This window comes from Elephas maximus, chromosome 9, assembly GCF_024166365.1.
Source record: "Elephas maximus indicus isolate mEleMax1 chromosome 9, mEleMax1 primary haplotype, whole genome shotgun sequence".
Lineage (NCBI taxonomy): Eukaryota > Metazoa > Chordata > Mammalia > Proboscidea > Elephantidae > Elephas > Elephas maximus.
Window position 1 is genome coordinate 70,624,360 of NC_064827.1, and position 20,889 is coordinate 70,645,248.

At 39.8% G+C, this 20,889-nt stretch overlaps 1 protein-coding gene across 1 annotated transcript in view; it reads right to left on the minus strand.

The window, feature by feature from the left end:
- The window catches only part of MEGF9 (multiple EGF like domains 9), a 137,364-nt gene extending 116,738 nt beyond the window's left edge, over positions 1–20,626 (minus strand). The window contains exon 1 of the mRNA XM_049895495.1: positions 19,861–20,626. Coding sequence (XP_049751452.1) covers positions 19,861–20,449 — 589 coding nt within the window. The 5' untranslated portion in view covers positions 20,450–20,626. The remainder of the gene's footprint in view (positions 1–19,860) is intronic.
- Positions 20,627–20,889: the final 263 nt, after the last annotated feature.

Sequence of the window (20,889 nt, forward strand, 5' to 3'; positions counted from 1 at the left end):
CTACAAACATGAATAAGACATTCCCTACAATCTCCTTGAGGGCAAATACAGAGGAGTCAGTTACATAAACAAATACTACTTGAAACAAGAATTCTCAAAAAGCAAGGAATCAAAAAATACAGTATGTACAGCAATGGTAGAATGTATAAGGTACAATAGTAGTAAGAGGCTGGATGAATGATTTGGGGTGATTATTCAAGGACAAATAAGTTTGGCAAGTAGCCAAGAAAAGGGGTATGGTAGATATCTGTCATTCTTTCTAGAAGCTTAGGATCATAGTATAATTTCCCATTCTCCCAGAATTCCTTCCTATTTGGAGGAATTCTCCATCTTTTAAGCCTTGATATCCCACCAGAGGTTGGTAATGCTAGATTCTTATTTTTCCAGCCTCTCTTGCAGCTAGGGTATGGGCGAATGATCAAGCCCCAACAATCAGATGCACCATTTCCTGGCTTGGAATTAGAAAGTAGTGATTCAAAGGAATAAGCATAAGGTCCTCTCTCTGGTGGCAGAGAGAGTGGTGGTTGTGGTATGAGAAGTGACAGCAGTACTTATTGCATCTAGTACCCAATGTTAACAGTGTCAGTGGTGCAAACCACAGCATCTAATCTCAGTGGTGATGGCAGCGGCATACTCAATGAACCTCTCTGTGGTATGACTAAACGTTACCCCTAGCTCCATAACCTGAATTTGGGTCTCCCTGGAGATTCTGTGAACCCCTCAGTATTCTTTTAACAAATTCCATTTCTGCTTAAATCAACAAGATTTGGTTTCTATTGCTTATAGTTAAGACCCCTGTTGAAACTGAAAAGAAGACTATACCAGGCAGAGGGAATAGCATAAACAAAGAAATGAGAGGCCAATTATCTTAGTGATTAAGAAAAGAGGCTCTAAGGCTAGAGAGATTTGAACTTGAACCAAGGTTCTAAATAACTAGAAAATGAGAATTTAGTCAGTTTATTTAAACTCTCACAGTTCCAATTCCTGCTTAGAAAAGTGTGGATAATGATACATATTTCTTATTGGGTTCTTCCACAAATTAAGTAAGTTCATGATAATTCATGTAAAACTCTTAAGCTCTGTCACAGAGTAAGACCTCCATAGATGATTTCTTTGTTAATAATAATGATGATAATAGTAACCATGTATTTGAGGAGAAACAGAAGAAATTTGACTCTGTCGGAGCTGAATGCATGAGGAAAGGGATGACAGAAAATGTGGTTGGAGACAGAACATGAAGTTTTGTCATACTAAGGAACTTCAGCTTTCTGGGCTGGGAATCAGAATGATGATTAATAGGAGAATTATGGTGAAATGTAAGTATTATATTATTAACTAGGGGGATGATATGATCAGGTTTTGCATTTTATAAATATTCTCCCCAGCTACAGTGGTGTAGTTCAACCTAACCACTGTATTTCTGCAACTGCAGGATATAATATACATTATTATTGTTGGGTTCTGATGCCATATGAGCTGAAGCCATTTAATTATTTCTAATAAATATAAATCCTTCAAAAATTTGCATAACATCTGTCAATATGTTTTGCAACTGGATCGGATGAAGCTAGGTCTATAATAGCTGCTGCTTTGAGTGATCTGAGAGATAGCTAACCTTTGAGTGAGGAGGCAAGTTGACAAAATGAGGAGGGGAAATGCATCCTAAGGTTACTGGAAGAGGTATCAATCATATTTTCAAATCTAAGATTCTTCAGTGACTTATACATAATTGAATATCACCTGCTACTTTTTATATATCAGCATTTTGATCTAGAATCCATATTAAGTTAAAGACGAAAGGTTTTATGGTCAAGTCAAGAACAATCAATACTACATTTCACAGTATGTGATATTACTTGCCAAATGTTAATAAGCATTACATTGTCTGTTACCACCAATCCTTCTGGTGCTGAGTAGACAATCTTATGGTTACTGTTCAGTTCTGCTTTACATCTACCATAGCTCTCTACCTGTTTACCCTCATCTATTTTCCACCATTATCTCCTCTCCCCACCCCCACTCCACACCCAGATCTGCTTTTGAAAAATACTCATTGATTTAATTTTGATTTTCATAATAGTTACTGAAAGCAAACTTGGATCACTGTGTACAATTCAGAACTGGTGCTGACAAGGACAAACTATGAATTCACTGGGGACAGGTGACAAAACCAGAACCCAAAAAGTGTGCTCTGTAACCACTGAATGTTTTATTTCATGTGCTGCTATTTCCATCGGTTTGGGCAATGCAGCAGAGCTTAGTCAAAAAGAAAAAAAAAAAACAAAAACAAACTTTTGAATTGGACAGAGCTGGGTTTAACCTCTAGATCTGCTACACAAGAATGCTATACTATTATATTCACGTTACAGAGGATGATATTGAAACTCGGAGATTATGTGACTTGCATTGTGTATGTATATGCATTTGGTATGCTTTCAAAAATATCAATGTGCTACATATATAAATGAGTCAGCGGTGGTTCAGTGCTACAATTCTCACCTTCCATGTGGAAGACCCTGGTTCAATTCCCAGTCAATGTACCTCATGTACAGCCACTATTCGTCTGTTAGTGAAAGCTTGCGTGTTGCTCTGCTGCTGAGCAGGTTTCAGCAGAGCTTCCAGGCTAAGACAGACTAGGAAGAAAAGCCTGCTAACTACTTCTTAAAATCAGCCACTGAAAATCCTGTGATCACAATGATCCAATCTCAGCCAATCATGGGGATGGCACAGGATCAGACAGCGTTTCGTTCCATTGTTCAGGGTGTCGCCGTAAGTCGGGGGACCTACTCACCAGCAGCTAACAACAACACGTGTATAAAATCAAGTAGTCATGTATTTCTATAGACCCAGCCTTATTTTCACTTTACTAAGTCATTTGTGGCTAGGGTCTGATAACCTACGAAAGATCCCAGAACTCTACACACCTACCAAAACTGGACAAAGCTGTTTCAGGGATTCACTTAAGTCCTGTCTTTGCATTTGCTTTTTGAAAATAGCTTCCATTTAGTCCAGTTTTGAGCAGCACCATTACTGTTGGACCTGGCATCATGGCACAGGATAATTCTAGCTTGATCTAGACCACTCTGGAAGGATAGGAGATAACTTTTCACCTCAAATATATTGGTCCTACTCTGTACCTTGTTAGAAAAGGTTCATCTGTGACAATGTGCAAGTCTTCCTGATCGCTAATGTATTGCCAGACTGTGTCAAGGAATCTAGTAAACCTATTGATCTAGAACTAAAACTCAAGGTTCTCCCTGCTGTTCTTCAATCATTGTGAACAGGTTAAAAAAACAAAAAAAACAGTATTAATAATAATAGCTAATTTTGAGTGCTTACTCTGTGCTGATTATTAACTCCTGCTAAATTAAGTGTTTTACATGCATTAACTAATTTAACACTCTCCCAACAACACTATGGTTTATTATTGTTATTGTTCTTGTAAGGTGCCCTCAAGTAGGTTCCAGCTCATAGCAACCCTATGTACCACAGAACAAAACGTTGCCCAGGCCTGCACCATGCTCACAATCGTTTTTATGCTTCCGCCCATTGTTGCAGCCACTGTGTTGATCCATCTCATTGAGAGTCTTCCTCTTTTCCACTGATCCTGTACTTTACCAAGCATGATGTCCTTCTCCAGGGACTGATCCCTCCTGATAACATGTCCAAAGTATGTAAGACACAGTCTTGCCATTCTTGCTTCTAAGGAGCATTCTGGTTATACTTCTTCCAAGATGGATTTGTTTGTTCTTTTGGCAGCCCACGGTATATTCAATATTCTTCACCAACGCCACAATTCAAAGGCATCAATTCTTCTTCAGTCTTCCTTATTCATTATCCAGCTTTCACATGCATATGATGTGACGGGAAAATACCAGGGCTTGGGTCAGGCACACCTTAGTCTTCAAGGTGACATCTTTGCTTTTCAACAATTTAAAGAGTTCCTTTGCATCAGATTTGCCCAGTGCAATGCATCTTTTGATTTCTTGACTGCTGCTTTCATGGGTGTTGATTGTGGATCCAATGCGAAATGAAATCCTTGACAACTTCAACCTTTTCTCCACTTATCATGATGTTGCTTAACTGCCATCAAGTTGGCCACTAACTTATGACGACCCCATGTACTACAGAGTAGAACTGCTCCATAGGATTTTCCTGGCTCTAATTTTTACAGAAGTAGTTTGCCAGGCCTTTTTTACTTAAAAATTATAGCCTTTTCTTCACAAAATTCAGAAACTAGAGATTATTGTGTAAGACAGATAGTCTCCTGATGGCCAGAGCTATTCTTTGGCATAGCACAGCACCTAGGCATCTTTAGGCAATGTATGAGCCAAGCAGATGGGCCCCTGACTTCCCTCATCACATGATTGACTATACCAAATGCCTGGCTTGGTTCCAAATGCTTTGGGCTCTCAGGGGCCACTTGAACCCAAGAAAAATCACACTTACACTCAGAACAGACACTACAAAAATGGCTACTGGTTTGGTTCTGCCAAGGAATACCAAGTCTCAAGTAAAACAGCATTTGGATCTCTATCCAAAATGAATTTACACTATAATAAATAATTTAAATGTCATGAATTTTTTCCCATTTTAACCTGTCATATATTTGACTTCAGAAGATTGCTAATTCTTAACAGACATCTTCATTTTCATAACAAATAAGTGATCTCATTTAGTACTGTGAGAAATGGAAGAATATATCAATATGCAGTAATAAAATAGCAAACTCAGTGATAAAAGCTTTCCAGTGTGGTTAGTTTTTCTCTAAATATTGCAGTAAACTGTACTCGAGGTTTGATCATTTAAATTGTAGTAATAACACCAGCAGTACTACTTTTAATTTCATTTGAAAAATGTCCCATTTCAGAATGTTTGAAATATATTTTAAAAATCAGTTTCAAATACATACGTACATATAGAATTATCTCTATGTTGAGAAAAAAAGGGTATAAAATAAATACTGAGGTAAAAAAAATCTGTAATTACCAATAAAGCATTAACTTTAGTTTTACCTGAGTTAATTTTTTCTTTATACCTCTTTATGTTTCCTAAAATAAAATTTTTATAATCATGAAAAAGATTATGTGGGATACGTTCTAAACAGATCAACGAAAGCTAATATATTAAAAAAAAAAAAAATTTTTTTTTTTAGTAATGTATAAAATCATAACTTATTTACGCTATGAATTTAATGTTAAAGATTATTTTATTAACCCAAAAGAGTCCCTGCATGGTGCAAACAGTTAATGGGTTCAGCAGCTAACCAAAAGGTTGGAGGTTCATGTCTACTCAGAGGCTCCTTAGAAGAAAGGCCTGGTGATCTATTTCCGAAAAATCAGCCATGGAAAACCCTATGGATTCCAGTTAATTGGCCTAATAACGTGTTTAAAACCCTGTTCCCCTTGAGTCAATTTTGACCCATAGTGACCCTATAGGACAGAGCATAAGTGCCCCGTAGAGTTTCCAAGGAATAGCTGGTGGGTTCCAACTGCCGACCTTTTGGTTAGCAGCCACAGCTCTTAACCACTTTGCCACCAGGGCACCAGTAATGTGTTTAGTGCTTCTGTTCTACCTCCTAGCTCGTTGCTTAATGCCGGGGGTCTTAAAAGCTTGCAAGTGGTCATCCAAGTCACAACAATTGGTCTCTATTCACCTGGAGCAACAAAAGAAGGAGAGTCAGGAATAGGTGGAGGATAGGGAATGTGTGCCTAATTGTCTCCATGAATAACTGCCTCCTTTGCCATGAGACCAGAAGAACTGGATGATGCCAGGTACCGTTACTGAATATTTTGATCAAAGACTCTACAGAAAAATCATCATCAGAAAGGGAAAGTGAAGACCAGAATGTCAAATTCTCATAGACTCCAGACTTTCTAGAGCCGTGGAGGCTGAATGAACTCCTGAAACTATTGTTCTGCGATAATCTTTAAACCTTAAGCCAAAAATATCCCTTGAAGTCTTCTTAAAATCAAACAAAACTGTAGCTTAGTTAGTGAAGAATGTCTGCCTTGAGCGTTGTGCTTTCAAGATATATCTATATGAGATCAAACTGACAACAGAAACTCAAAAGATCAGATAGGAACTTAGGGGGCAGTGAGTTTATGCTAATAGAGGAGGAACAACTCAGAAAAGGAGGGTGAGAATGGTTGTACAACTCAAAGAATGTAAGTAATGTCACTGAATTGTACATGTAGAAAGTACTGAACTGGTGTGTGTGTTGAAGTATATATTCTCAACAATGACAACAAAATAAGTAAAATTAAAAAAAAGAAAGAAAGAAAATTCATTGGGTTGCCATGAGTTGAAATCAGCTTAATGGCAACTGGTTAGAATGGGAAGGAAAAGAATACTGAAGGAAACCAAATCTTTGGACAATGCTACAACAAAATTATCTGTAAGTTATACAAATATGCTAACTACAAAATAGCATAAAATGTATTTTGCAGAAAGAAGCCACCTGTAAATGTATGTACATATTTATTGTGTTTAATCAAAGTTATCTTGTTCAGTTTACATTATAAGCTAATGTAAACCATGTAATCAGGAAAGAATACTAGAAAACAGGTTGATATCTATAAAACCTTTGTGTGGGGGAAAAGCTCAAAGTAATTTACATATGTTACTTCTCAAAAATCTTGAGAGACTGGGAGTAAGTAATAGACTTCATTTTACAGTTAAGGAAACTAAGTCACAGAGCCATTAAAAATATGCTCAGGACCCACAAAGTCAATGGAAAGAAAGACTGGAATTTAGTTCTTCTGACTGCCATTCCACTGTTTAGCTGGACCATTCAGCCTTGTCTTTATGGGCAAGTTGAAGCAACAGACCAATTTAAAAACTAAAACCAGTTGAACAGGATAGATTTGCAGGCAATACACCAACAATTCAGTATAATAATACCCAACAGCTAGATTGTTTTGTGTTTTTGGTACACTTTATAACTATTCATTAACCCACACATCAATGGATGGTGAGACTACACTGTTAAAGCAGTTCATATAGAGATGATAAATCAAAACACACCATAGGATTATAATGAATATAAAGTCAAATGATAAGTCTGTAGCAGAAAAAGTCCAATGTCTTCCTCTAATCAAGCCTCAATACACAAATACGGATAAATATGTTGGAATGCCAAACACCCCCTCTTCTCTCCCATTATTTCCAGTAACCCTTCCCCTGTTGATGCTGTATACCGTTGAAATGATTCTGACTCATAGCAACCCTATATGACAGAACAGAGCAGCCCCACAGGGTTTCCTAGGCTGCAATTTTTATAGGAGCTGATCACCAGGTCTTTTCACCAGTGGAGCCACTGGTGGGTTCAAACTGCTGACCTTTTGGTTGGCAGCCAAGAGCTTAACCATCGTACCATCAGGACTCCTTAACCCTTCCCCTACTATCTAAAAAAACCTAAAATTTATTCAGTTCATCCAATTTCCTTTTAAACTTTCCCTAGAATATTTTTAAAAGAATCTCACCTTTAAAGAACATTTCCAGATTAAAAGAACTAAGGAATATGGTGTTCTTTTCGCATTAGCAATCCTGCTTCTAACCTCTTCCTTTTGCTCACATACATTAAGTAAAAGCATTAGGTTTTTAAAATACATAGTAAAAACTAATATGATCCCTGGTAATATGCCAGTTCTAGGAAGTATACAAGACTGAAACAAATGTTCCCAAAATGAATTATCGAAAGGGTCCAAAATCTGCTAAATAAAAGTTATTTAATATTCCCCAGCCAGCTTAAAAACAGTCCGACTCCTTGTCGTTTCCCCCATGACTAGGCAGAATACATTCCTTCTTCCCATTGAATAAATTTCCCTTTTCCTCAGAGCTTCGCTGTCTCTCTGGCAAGGGTATCATATAGAACAGCTGTTGCATTATTAATATAAAAGCAATCCCATCTGATCTAATTGCAAAACATATGAACAGATTGAAACTAAACTTTTGGGAACCCTGTATTTTTTAAGGAACAAATAATCAAAGATCATCTATTGGTAAAGGCAGTGAACAATGCCATGAACTCAAATTTTGAACAATTTAAACAAGATCTATTTCAATATGCTACTTTAATCAATCTTAAAGTACACGCTTTTAAATTCTCTAGTCAGAATGAAATGGATAAATAACTACCTCTCTGTTTAGCCTCTGCTAAAGATCTTAGCTAAAACTTTCCTAAAGGTTCCAAATCTTAGATGCTATTCCCACCCTACATTTAATATTCATTAGGCCTTTAATATGGCATTGGCGAAGAACACTGAATATACCATGGACTGCCAGAGAACAAACAAATCTGTCCTGGAAGATGCACAGCCAGAATGCTCCTTAGAAGCAAAGATGGTGAGACTTCATCTCATATACTTGGGACATGTTATCAGCAGGGACCAGTCCCTGGAGAAGAACATCATGCTTAGTAAAATAGAGGGTCAGAGAAAGAGAGGAATACTCTTAATGAGATTGTTGACACAGTGGCTGCAACAATGGGCTCAAACATACCCATGATGGTGAGGATGGCACAAGACCAGGCAGTGTTTCATTCTGTTGTACACAGGATTGTTATGAGTTGGAACCCACTTGACTGCACCTAACAACAACAATAGGTCTCAGTAACATTCTCCTTTCTTGGGCATTGTCTTTAGCTATCTTTCTTTACAACCACAACTGACTGAGAGTAGGCAAATATCTCTAACATGGGTAAATACTGCTGATTCAATGGCAGAAATTAGATAAGTGGCCCTGGGAAATACCACCTGATTGGTCTAATATAAGTAAATGCTTACCAAGCTTATCCCAACTTTCTATTATTTTTTCATTTTATTATTTATTTGTATGACTATAAAATTAAAATTAGATATATTTATTAAAACAAACTTGGAAAATTCAGAAAAACACAAAGAAGGTAAACATAATCCCATCCCTTAGTTAGCTTTAACCACTTAACATTTTGGTATATTTCTCTCCTCCAATATACATTGCTACTTAACATAATGTAAACAAGTTTAATGAATGCATAATAGTCCAGAGATTACCATAATTTCTTTATCATAGAGATTTAGAGTAGGAGAATTCCTACTTCAAAAAATCTTTACTGAAAAAACAAATCCAATATATAAACCAGACGAGGGAAGAGTTGGTTAAAGGGTAGGTGGTGATGTGGGGTGAGAGGTGAGGGTGGGAGACAGCAGAGGGCCCAGAATAGGCCCACTTGGCCTCCCCAGTCCCTATCCTGGCTCCTAAACACATTCGAGGAACCTTAGGTCCCCAAAAGATACAGTTTGAAAACCACAAATCTAGATTAACTCCCTCATTTTACAGATGAAATTATTTGCCAAGATCACAGAACTAGTAAAAGAACTGAGAAAAAACTTAGGGTTCCATGACTTACAGACTAGTGCTCAGCCTTTTCAACTTAGCTACTTTTTATAAAAGTCATCAGATGTTCATTTTTCTATTGATGTTCTTCCTTTAAGAAAAATGGAACGGACAAAGTTACATAACAAAAAAATGAATAATTACTGTAATATACTAAATCTCAAAAGCTCTACTTCACCCAGGTAAGTTCTCATTCTTCCTCATACTAATCTTGTGAGGAAGGGGGGAAAAAAAGGAGCAAAACTCATTTCTAAACTAAGGGAAAAGGCCATGAGATTACATTACTTTCCTCAAGAATACACTGCATGTCTTGTGTAGCTACAAACCATTCCTTCCTCTTCATTCCCTCAATCACTAAATATTTATTGAGAATCTATTTTCAGCCAGACACTGGGAAGACAATTGTGAACAAAACAGACAAAAGTCCCTGCGCTCATGAAGTTTATAAGCCTTGTGGCCTTGGGTAAGCTACTTTACCTTTCTGAATCTTAGTATTTGTTATCCATAAGATAAGGATAATATTTAACTACAGCATTGTTTAAGAATTGAATGATACATGTTAAAAAAAAAAAAATCCTGATAGGTAACCAGGCATATAATAATATGTGCTCAATTAACATTAGTTGCCTTCTCAGCTAAAATGTTAAAATATTAGATTGGAAATGAGAGGTGAAAGAGTACTAAATCTCTGCTACTACTACACTGATCTGAGGCAATACAACTGAAATAGTATGTTAAAATGATTCTAAACAGATTCCTACACTGGGAAAAAAGCAAAAATATTTCAATCTGAAGAAACGATATTTACATGAGCCTTCTCAATTAAGTTCTGTAGTTTTTAACCTCATTTACTTTCAGTTACTACTGGACTCTCTCCCTAACATTCAGCCTTGTATAGCGCCAGGGAAAGAATATATAAAGTAATCAATCCTCTTCTCCAAATAGAACATTTTTTTTTTATTAACTTTTATTGAGCTTCAAGTGAACATTTACAAATCAAGTCAGACTGTCACATATAAGTTTATATACACCTTACTCCGTTCTCCCACTTGCTCTCCCCCTAATGAGTCAGCCCTTCCAGTCTCTCCTTTCATGACAATTTTTGCCAGCTTCCAACTCTCTCTATCCTCCCATCCTCCCTCCAGACAGGAGATGCCAACACAGTCTCAAGTGTCCACCTGATATCATTAGCTCACTCTTCATCAGCATCTCTCTCCTACCCACTGTCCAGTCCAGAACATTTTTTTCTATCCTTTTAAGAATGGGCAGCTAAACTAGTCAAAGATTTAAATTCAGCAAGATAAAGGACAACAGTTTGAAATATCAAATATGAAATCTACCAAAAACCTGTAAATATCTGGTCAATATTCATCAATAAAAGTACCAACAGGAGACAGAAGTTCTGCCTTCATTCACTCAATATCCAGAAATCAACAAAATATGAATATCAAAGTCTTGGAGATTCTAGGAGCACCTGGTAAAACATACAGCATTGTACAATTGTTAATTATTACAAGCACTCTTATTCACTATCAACTTTAATTAGATTTCTACACGGGAAGTTTTGTCATTCAAAATATCTAACATTTTGATTAGTTAGTAGATAAGAACTACTTTAGGTGAAGGGAAGGACAATACTCAATACACGAAAGGTCAGCTCAACTGGACTGGACCAAAAGCAAAGAAGTTTCTGGGATAAACTGAATGCTTCGAAGGTCAGTGGAGCAAGGGCGGGGGTTTGGGGACTATGGCTTAAGGGGACTCCTAAGTCAATTGGCATAATAAACTCTATTATGAAAACATTCTGCATTCCACTTTGAACTGTGGCGTCTAGGGTCTTAAATGCTAACAAGCGGCCATCTAAGATAGATCAATTGGTCTCAACCCACCTGGATCAAAGGAGAATGAAGAACACCAAGGTCACACGATAACTATGAGCCCAAGATACAGAAAGGGCCACATGAACTAGAGACTTACATCATCCTGAGACCAGAAGAACTAGATGGTGCCCAGCCGCAACCAATGACTGCCCTGACAGGGAGCACAACAGAGAATTCCTGAGGGAGCAGGAGAACAGTGGGATGCAGACCCCAAAATCTCATAAAAAGACCAGACCTAATGGTCTGACTGAGACTAGAAGAATCCCGGCGGTCATGGTCCCTAAACCTTCTGTTGGACCAGGACAGGAACCATTCCTGAAGACAACTCATCAGACATGGAAGGGACTGGACAATGGAGAGAGATGCTGATGAGGAGTGAGCTACTTGTATCAGGTGGACACTTGAGACTGTATTGGCATCTCCTGTCTGGAGGGGAGACGGGAGGGTAGAGAGGGTTAGAAACTGGCAAAATGGTCATGAAAGGAGAGGCCGGAAGAAGGGAGCGGGCTGACTCATTAGGGGGAGAGTAAACGGGAGTATGTAGTAAGGTGTATAAAAGCTTATATGTGACAGACTGACTTGTAAATTTTCACTTAAAGCACAATAAAAATTATTTAAAAAAAAAATCTAACATTTGTTTCTCAATGAAATATCAATATGTATCCCAAATCCATCTACCAACAAAAACATCTCATATTACTCACAAATATGTAAAGAAATTTGCTACTTATTCAAAGTACTTGAATTTTTTTAGAGGCAGATAACTTCTGTTATGACAGTTTTTTCTTTCTTGTTCCTCAGGGAACAGGGGAAAAAAAGCTGGACAATAAAGAAGAGCCCCAAGAAAAAGAAAATCTTTTCTCTCATTTTTTTTCAAAGAGAATTAATACCATGTCCTCAATATTATATAAATGATGGTGTTTTCTTATCAAGTGGGCTTAATCATTTAAATTAAATAAATAAAAACAAATCAAGAGGAAAAAACTCAAAGTCACAGAGAAAGGCAGGTTTTGTTCGGAGTGCAAAATGTTCAACCCTGTGCAGCCTGTTACCAGGACATCTTCAAGGACCTTTTGTTCATCTAGAAAGACTTTTTGGAATAATTAGTCTTTGAGGAGGCACTGAAGGAGGACAAAGTGGTAAATTGTTAAATAGAGAGAATAATTTGGTTCCTTAAAGAACATGGAAAGAATGGATGGGGCTAAGAGACAAGTGTGAGGGGATTTAAAGTAGAAAAATGAGCAAGAAGAATTGAAAAAAAATGTTTTTAAATGAACAAAATAAAAGAGAAAGATTTCTTCTGACAATAATAATTATCTGTGGTACAATGGCAATAACAGAGGGATTATTTTGACACAAATTTATCACATGTAAAAGGATAATTATTTAAACCTTTATTGTGATTCAAATGCATATTCAGACCTCAGGTATATAATCTTCAACTTTTTCATCACAATTCTTTAAATACACCCTTCATATTTACCAGTGCAGTTAGGGTAGCTGTTTCTAGTAAAAAACAAACAAACCAAACTGTGTACTTGAAAAAAGTTTAAGGGACCACAGAAGGGGTGCCTGTAATACAATCTCAACGTTATATCTAAAGAAAACAAACAAAAATCAAGATCAAAGCAAAAGGCATGAATTAAAGTTATTTATAACTAAAAGTATCATCTAACAATGTCTTTCAGTTAAACTAGATCTTATATTCCTATTCCCTTCTGATCTATTATGTACCCTGGGGCAGTAATCTCTTGACTCATAATTTACCCATCAGTAAAAAAAGCACCGTGATAATTTCTTCCATTCTTTTTATAAGGTGCCAGGATGTCTGGAAGTTAATATATACATGTTCAGAAATGCTGAGATGAAAAGTAATGCACACTTTAATTTTATGGGTCTTAAAAAATATCAAGATAAAAAAGCCTAGTCAGATTATTTCAATATGTAAATTTTGAATGGCCAGAAGGCTTCCTGGAGACATAATTCAGAAGATTTGAAATTAATGTTCTGGAGGTTAAATACGCTGTTCCAGTAGCTAATCAGGCTAAGGGACTTCTACAGAAAGCTATGCACTTAGGCCTGATATAGAGAATTTGGGGAGCTCTTGGGTCTGGCCCTTAAAAAGCCTACAGACAAATTTCTCTATCACAGACCATTTTACGACCTAATCAAAGGAAGAATAAAAGCTATAATTTGAAACCAATGTTGTAAAACAAAACTCAAAGGAGGTAAATAACAGGACACAATGGGGTAAAGAGAGCAAATGCCAAAGAATAGTAGAAAATTTCTAAAATTAGTATCCAAGGACCAAGAGTTTTAGCAAAATTGTTTCCTACTCTTCAACGCAACTATTTGTTTAAATGCCAACAATAAGGGTTCTAAAGCCAGACTGCCGAAGTCTGGATCTAGGCTCCACCAAAGTTGGACTTCTCTAGGCCTCAGTTTCCTTATCTATGAAATGAGAATAATAAAAGTACCTAGCTCAAAAGGTTACTGTTGTCAGGATTAAATGAATTAATATATGTAAGGCAAAGTGGTTAAGTGCTACAGCTCCTAACCAAAAGGTCGGCAGTTCAAATCCTCCGGATGCTCCTCGGAAGCTCTATGGGGCAGTTCTACTCTGTCCTATAGGGTCGCTATGAATCAGAATCAACTCGATGGTCTGGAACATAGTAGGTGCTATATGCGTTTGTGATTACTCTTCAGTAGTCCACACTCCCTCAAACCTAATGCAAAACACCAGAAGCTCTGAAAATCAAAATTTTTTCTTTAAGTCATTTGGTGGCAAATACCTGACCTGCTCTGAATGCATCTGGCAGCAAAACACGACCTAAACAAATGGAAGTCTGTGTATAAAATCCATTGCCACCGAGCCAATTTCGACTCACAGTGGCCATATAGGGCAGAAAAGAACTGCCCTATAGGGTTTCCAAGACTGTAAATCTCTAAGGAAGCAGACTGCCACATCTTTCTCCCACAGAACGGTTGGTAGGTTCGAACAGCTGACCTTTCAATTAGGAGCTGACCACTTAACCACTGTACTACCAGGGCTCCTTGAGGCTACTTATAGTTATTATTTATTCATATACATGTATTTTCCTGCAGATATCTTAATGTGTTTGAATATAGGATCCTGCCTAAGACCTAAGACTTCACCAGAGTGTGTTTATTAACTTCCTAAATTCTGAAGAATTCTAAATTTTAAAACACATCCAGCACCAAAGGCTTTGAATAAAAGATTGTGGACCTATACTTCCCTCAGAACCTAAACAGTTTCTATTTCCTTAAAATGAATAAAACAAAAACCCAGTTGCTGTCGAGTCGATTGCAACTCATGGTGACCCATGTGTGTCAGGGTAGAACTGTGCTCCACAGGGTTTTCAATGGCTGAGTTTTTGGAAATTGATCACCAGGCCTTCCCAGTCACCTCTGGGTTGACTTCACTCTCCACCGCTAAGCTTTAGTTAGCAGTCAGGCACGTTAACCATTTGTACCACCCGGGGACTCCTTAAAATGAATTAAAAAAAAAAAAAAATGAATACTGTCTCTGAAATAGCCACAAGCAAAGAAGACCCTGAACCTAGCAGCAGACACTTAGGATGACGAAGATATTTCCCAGTACAGTTAGGAGGGCCCTGCATTCCTAGAATGTTCCTTTCAAATAAAACCTATTTGTAATATTTTCTTTACATGTCATAGGAGTAAGAGTTTTTAAACTCTAAATTCTAGGACTTGCTTAAACAAAGTCCATTCTCATAATATAGATCAAAAATAAATGCTTAAATCTCTGGGGGCATTAATGGTCCCAGAATCATGTGTACCAAATCACCACAGGACTTCAGAGCTGGAAGAGACCCTTGAGAACTAATCTAAACTATTATCTCTTTCCTTCCACACTGTTCTATCATCCGTAAATTACTCTCCCCAGTGAGGTAAGAATAACCTGCCCTAACTTGACCCTAGACTGTGATGTCTGTCTATAGAAATACCCTGTAGGTGACTGTGAATAAACTGGGTGGGGTTCACTGAGTGACAGACTTGGGATCTAAAAGGATGACTTGAATCTAATACAACCAATCCTACAAGTTTGGCGAATGTGACAGCTTATACTTTAGAAAATAACAAGAATTTTCAAGCTCAGAATGAAGGAAAACTCAAGATGCACATAAAAAAAAGGACAAAAATAGACAAATAAATAAATGAATGAAAGACTTAGCTGTCTTAATGGACTCAGTAAGTCAACAACCTAATGAGGATGCCAAAAATAGCTAGGGTGACTAAGGACTACATCAACAGTAGTATAGCACCCAAGAAAGAACTAGGTAACTGCCCGCTCCATGTGCTAGTTATAGCACACCTGGAGTATTGTGCTCTGCTCTGTGTTCCACACTTTGGAAGAGACAAAAAGACTGAAAACATGCAGAAGAGGGGTGACCAGGACAGCGGGGAAATTTGAAACCATGTCACACAAAGAACAGTCAAAGGAGCTGAAATTATTTAGTCCAGACTCAGACGGAATATGATCACTCTCCCCAAATCCCTGAAGAACAGTCATGGCACAGAGGGAGCAGACTTGCTCTGCAGGGCCCCAAAGGACAGAACCAGCACCAGTCAGTCAGTGTTAACTACAGAGAGAAATATTTCAGCTAAGCCCATGGAAGTAGTTCTGAAAATACAGAACCACATTAAGAGGTAGCAGCTTCTAAAGTCCTGTCTAGCTCTGTTGTTGTATGTTGCCGAGTTGATTCCGACTCATAGCAACCCTATATGCAGAGCAGAACTGCCCCATAGGATTTCCTAGACTGTAATCTTTACAAGAGCAGATTGCCAGGTCTTTTCTCCTGTGGAGCCGCTTTTGGGTTTGAACCACTGACCTTTTAGCTAACAGCAGAATACTTAACCACTGAGTCACCAGGGCTCCTTTGTCTAGCCCTAAAGGTCCATAATTTAAAAAAAGCAAATATTTGTCATCACCTCAGTATCTTCCTGCTGATTATTATTATGAGCCTCTAGTGTTACAGCCTCTCCCTTCAGCTTTCTTAAATGCCCTATTCAGGCAACCAATCAGCCAAATACTTTGCCAGGTCTGTGAGAGGAAAGTGCCTGCTTGGTGGGCAATTAGTTTCAGTTTGCAGATGAGTGTCCCTGTAAACAAGAGGGCCCTAAAGAACTAGATGGTGCCTGGCCACAACAATGGTGTCCGGCCACAACGATGACTGCCCTGACAGGCAGCACAACAGAGAACCCCTGAGGGAGCAGGAGAACAGTGGGATGTAGATCCCAAATTCTCATAAAAAGACCAGGCTTAATGGTCTGACTGAGACTAGAAGAATCCCAGCGGTCATGGTCCCCAAACCTTCGGTTGGCCCAGGATAGGAACCATTCCCGAAGACAACTCATCAGACATGAAATGGACTGGACAATGGGTTGGAGAGAGATGCTGATAAGGAGTGAGCTACTTGTATCAGGTGGACACTTGAGACTGTGCTGGCATCTCCTGTCTGGAGGGGAGATGGGAGGGTAGAGAGGGTTAGAAACCGGCAAAACGGTCACGAAAGGAGAGACTGGAAGGAGGGAGCGGGCTGACTCATTAGGGGGAGAGTAAACGGGAGTATGTGGTAAGGAGTATGCAAGTTTATATGTGAGAGACTGACTTGATTTGTAAACTTTCACTTAAAGCACAATCAAAATTATTTTTAAAAAAAGAGGGCCCTAGCTGAGGGTCAGGCAAGAGCTCTCAGCTAGACTTACATGAAAGAAATTTTTACTAAATCGAAAACCAGCTATAAGACCACCCCATCAAATAATATATATTTTCAGTGACATTCGGTTCTTACAAGAACATTGAAATAAAAACCTCTGTATAGCCATCTTCCCAAATGCAGGGAGTCTAACTTTGCAAGTCAAACCAGCTCTGTCAAATTCAATTGGAAGTTTGCCTTCTGTCAAAGAGATGTGTTTACTGTTTGAGGTAGACTATCTCTGGGACCCATGCTCCAATAAAAAGTCCACACTCGATTATATCACTTTAGAGCTAAATTGCCTACCAATAGGCCCACAGAGTCAGCTCAGCTGCTGAGGACTAGACACAGGCAACCCAAAGTGAATTCACAAAAAAGAATAAAGCAGAGAAAATTTAAAACACAGAAGAGTTACTGCGGTTGGACATCTTCTAAAACTTCTGTCACCTGAAGACCACCATAGGCAGTATATGTCAGTCCACGGAAGTTACAAAAAGACTTCAGCGATAGTTCTGATGGCAATATTAATCAATCCGGCTTGAATTCAGGTGAAACTGATCTGGATTTTAAGACACTCCAGTCAAAGCATCACAGGATATAATGTACACATAATGAATTTAAAAAGACTGCATTCTTCTCTGTACTTTTTTTAAAGTGAAGTCCAGAAACAACCTAAGTGTCCATATATAAGGGATTAAATTATGATACGTTCTTACAACAGAAAATGCAACTGTTAGAAAGAATATGGTAGACCTTAGATTCTGACGTAAAAAAAAAAGTCCATGATGCATAGTTAAGTGAATATTTAGTGAACAACGCTACCAGGGCTCCTAAGTGAATACAACAACCTACAAAACAATATGTATAAGATTATTATATTTTGATTTAAAACAAAAAACCTATTTAAGAAAAACTCTGTGTGTGTGTTTATGTATGCCCAGAAAAATGTCTGAAAAGAGATCAAACTGTTAACAGTAGTAACATTTAGGGACTGACTGGAACTAGGAGGCAGTGAAGGAGTGACTTTTACTTTTTCGTTTAAACATTTCCGGTTGCCTGTATTTTTTGTGACTTAAAACTAACAATACAGAAATAATAAAATAACTCTCAATTACACAGATTTATTTACCAGTTACTAACCATTCAAAATAAAAGATCTTGCTACTTCATTAATGCTGCTATGTGCTTGAAACTCCAGGAAATCTCATTTATGCATTTTCTATTATATTGTATGAAAACACATAAGTTACAAGTCCCTACTATGTTTCTCAAATCCTTTTTATCCAAACACACACAGACACAAAATCATAGTCATAATAACTAACACATACATGGTACTTACTACACACCAAGAACTGTTCTATGTGCTATAAATATATTAACTTAGTTAACCTTCACAGTAACCCTATGAGGTGAGTGCTATAACTATCTCATTTTACAGTTAAAGAAACTGAGGCCAGAGAGCATAAGTGACCTGACCGAGATTACACAACTAATAAAGGGCAGAACTAGGATTCAATCTACAAGTGGCCTCAGCATCCATATTCTTAGCCACTATGCTTTTCCGTCTCTCAGTTAATGTGCCAATCTCTTTCTACATGAAGGCCAAAAAAGGTTACAGATAAAATCCAGCTAGTTAATATACTTCTTAAAGCTGGAAGAGACACAAATTTGTTTTTTATGGGTGAATTACCTCCATTTCTACTGATGTCAATGCCAAACTCTAACCCAAGATTCAAGGCTGTATGATGGCTCGCTCATGACCATGTGGGAAAACTCTCTGCAAACTCAGTCACAGTCCAAAGTCCATACCTGACTCTACAGTAATCACTGAGCCTAAGAATTAGGTCAGAGACCCATTACTATAAGAACAGCTAAACAAATGGTTTGGACAAATCTCCAGGCCAACTCAAAGCAAAGACATTCGGAAACTGTTGCCTAATGTTTTGACAAGGCAGATTTTATTTGTTTAGTTCCAGGCCTACTTTAGATCTAAAGGAGCAAAGAATAAGAATTGTCTCCAATGTTGCTTAAAGACAACCAGCAGGAAGAAGAGCCTTATTTTGTACGTGGATCCAAACAGAAATTGTCATTTATCAAGCATCAGCAAAATTGAGCATTATAGCTTAAGGGGGGGGAAATGGGCATTTCTGCTTAAAATTATTCGCCCAAAATATTGACCTTGTGATTGAGGAGGGGAAAAAATGGTGCAAGAAAGGGATTTAACCTAATTTATAAATGTGCTCAACCTAGATACACACCTGTCCCAAATGACCTACCGAATCCACATATTTGCAGGGAAAAGGATTACAATGCTGTTTTTTTTTTTTTTTGGCTTCAAGTGGTCTGTACTACCGTTTGTAAACAAAATCCTCTCAACATCTCCTCCACATGTCGCATGCACAGCTGATATTTACATAAACAAGGAAAAATGAACAAGGAAATTTGAGCTTGGGGGGGGATCCCTTACACTCACTTTTTGACCCATTGGTTGAAGGAGGTACTGTGCTGGCTTTCAAACTTCCCCAAAAGTTTGCACCCATTCGGGGTCTCTGACAAAGGCCAGAAGCCCTGTTTGGAAGGAGATGCTATCTATGCCTTCCACACAACAGCCGACCCCCTCCCGAGGAAGCACAGCCCGGGCGGGGGGGTGGGGGGGACAAAAGACTTTCCAGGTTGAGGGGGGAGGGGAGGGAGGCGAGCTGGAGCTTGGACCTCCTCTTGGGAGGCGAAATCTGGGGAACCTTTGGAGCAAGAAACGGTAAATTCCACACAAGAGCCCAACCCCAGATGCTGGGGGCTGGGGTAAGGATGGGTGCCACTGGGGAGGCTTCTACCGGTAAAGAAGCGCTGGGACTCACCTGGGGGCGGAGAAGGGACGTCGGCGGCAGGTGGGGTGGGCGGGACGCTGCTGCTGCTGCCGGGGAGAACCGAGGTCGGGGTCTGGAGAGTGGTGGGCGCCGGAACAGTGGTCGCTACAGGGGTGGTCGGCGCCGGGCTGGTGGTCGCAGAAAGCGTGGTCCGCACGGGTTTGCTAGTCGCCCGAGGGTTTGTCGGAGTGGGTCCCACCGCCTGAGGGGTGCTTGGCGACAGGCCGAGAGGCGCCTGAAAGGCGGTCGGAGCCGATCCGGCTGTCGCCCGATGGGTGGTCTCCGGAGACTGAGCTGAGGAGGTCGCAGCCAGAGGTCCGTGGACAGTAGCGCGCCGAGGTCCGGTCCTGAGGGCCTGGGTCGTGGGAGCCGCGGTCTTAGAGAAGGGGTGACTGGGCTCGCCCCATAACCCTGGGCCCGGCGACGCGTCCACCTGCCCCGCGGCCCCGCCGGCACCGGTGACATTCCCTGCCGAGGTGGCCGAGAGCGCCGCGGCTGCGGCTACAGCGGCGCAGCACAACAGGGCGAGGCCGCCCAGGCTTGGCAGGCTCCTCATGGCGCGCGTGGCTCCGCCATTCATTCATTCAGTCAGTCAGTCAGTGGGCTGGTCAGTCATCTTCTCTTCCCTCCACTCCGACCCGGGAAGCCGCCGCAGCCGCCGCCGCCGCCCGGCGCACCATCGCCACCTCCTTCTGACAGGCGGCCGGCCCGGCGGGCGGGCCCCAGCACAGAAGGAGCGACCGGGCAGTGAGCGGACAGCCCGCCCCCCCCGATTGGCAGCCGCTCCCGCCCAATTGGAGGCCACGCTAGCGCACGTGATCCACCCGCTTCCCGGCCTCTTTGTAGCCCCATGAGCCAATCAGAGGACCCCGAAGGGGGGGCGGTGCGTAAGGCGTGAGGAGGGTGGTGCGAGCCCTGCTCCGGCCGACCGGGTTCGCAGCGGCCCCGGCTTTGTCTGCCCAGGGAGCTGGGCTCGGGCCTCGGGCGTCGGGATCTCCGGAGCAGACAAAGGATGCGCCT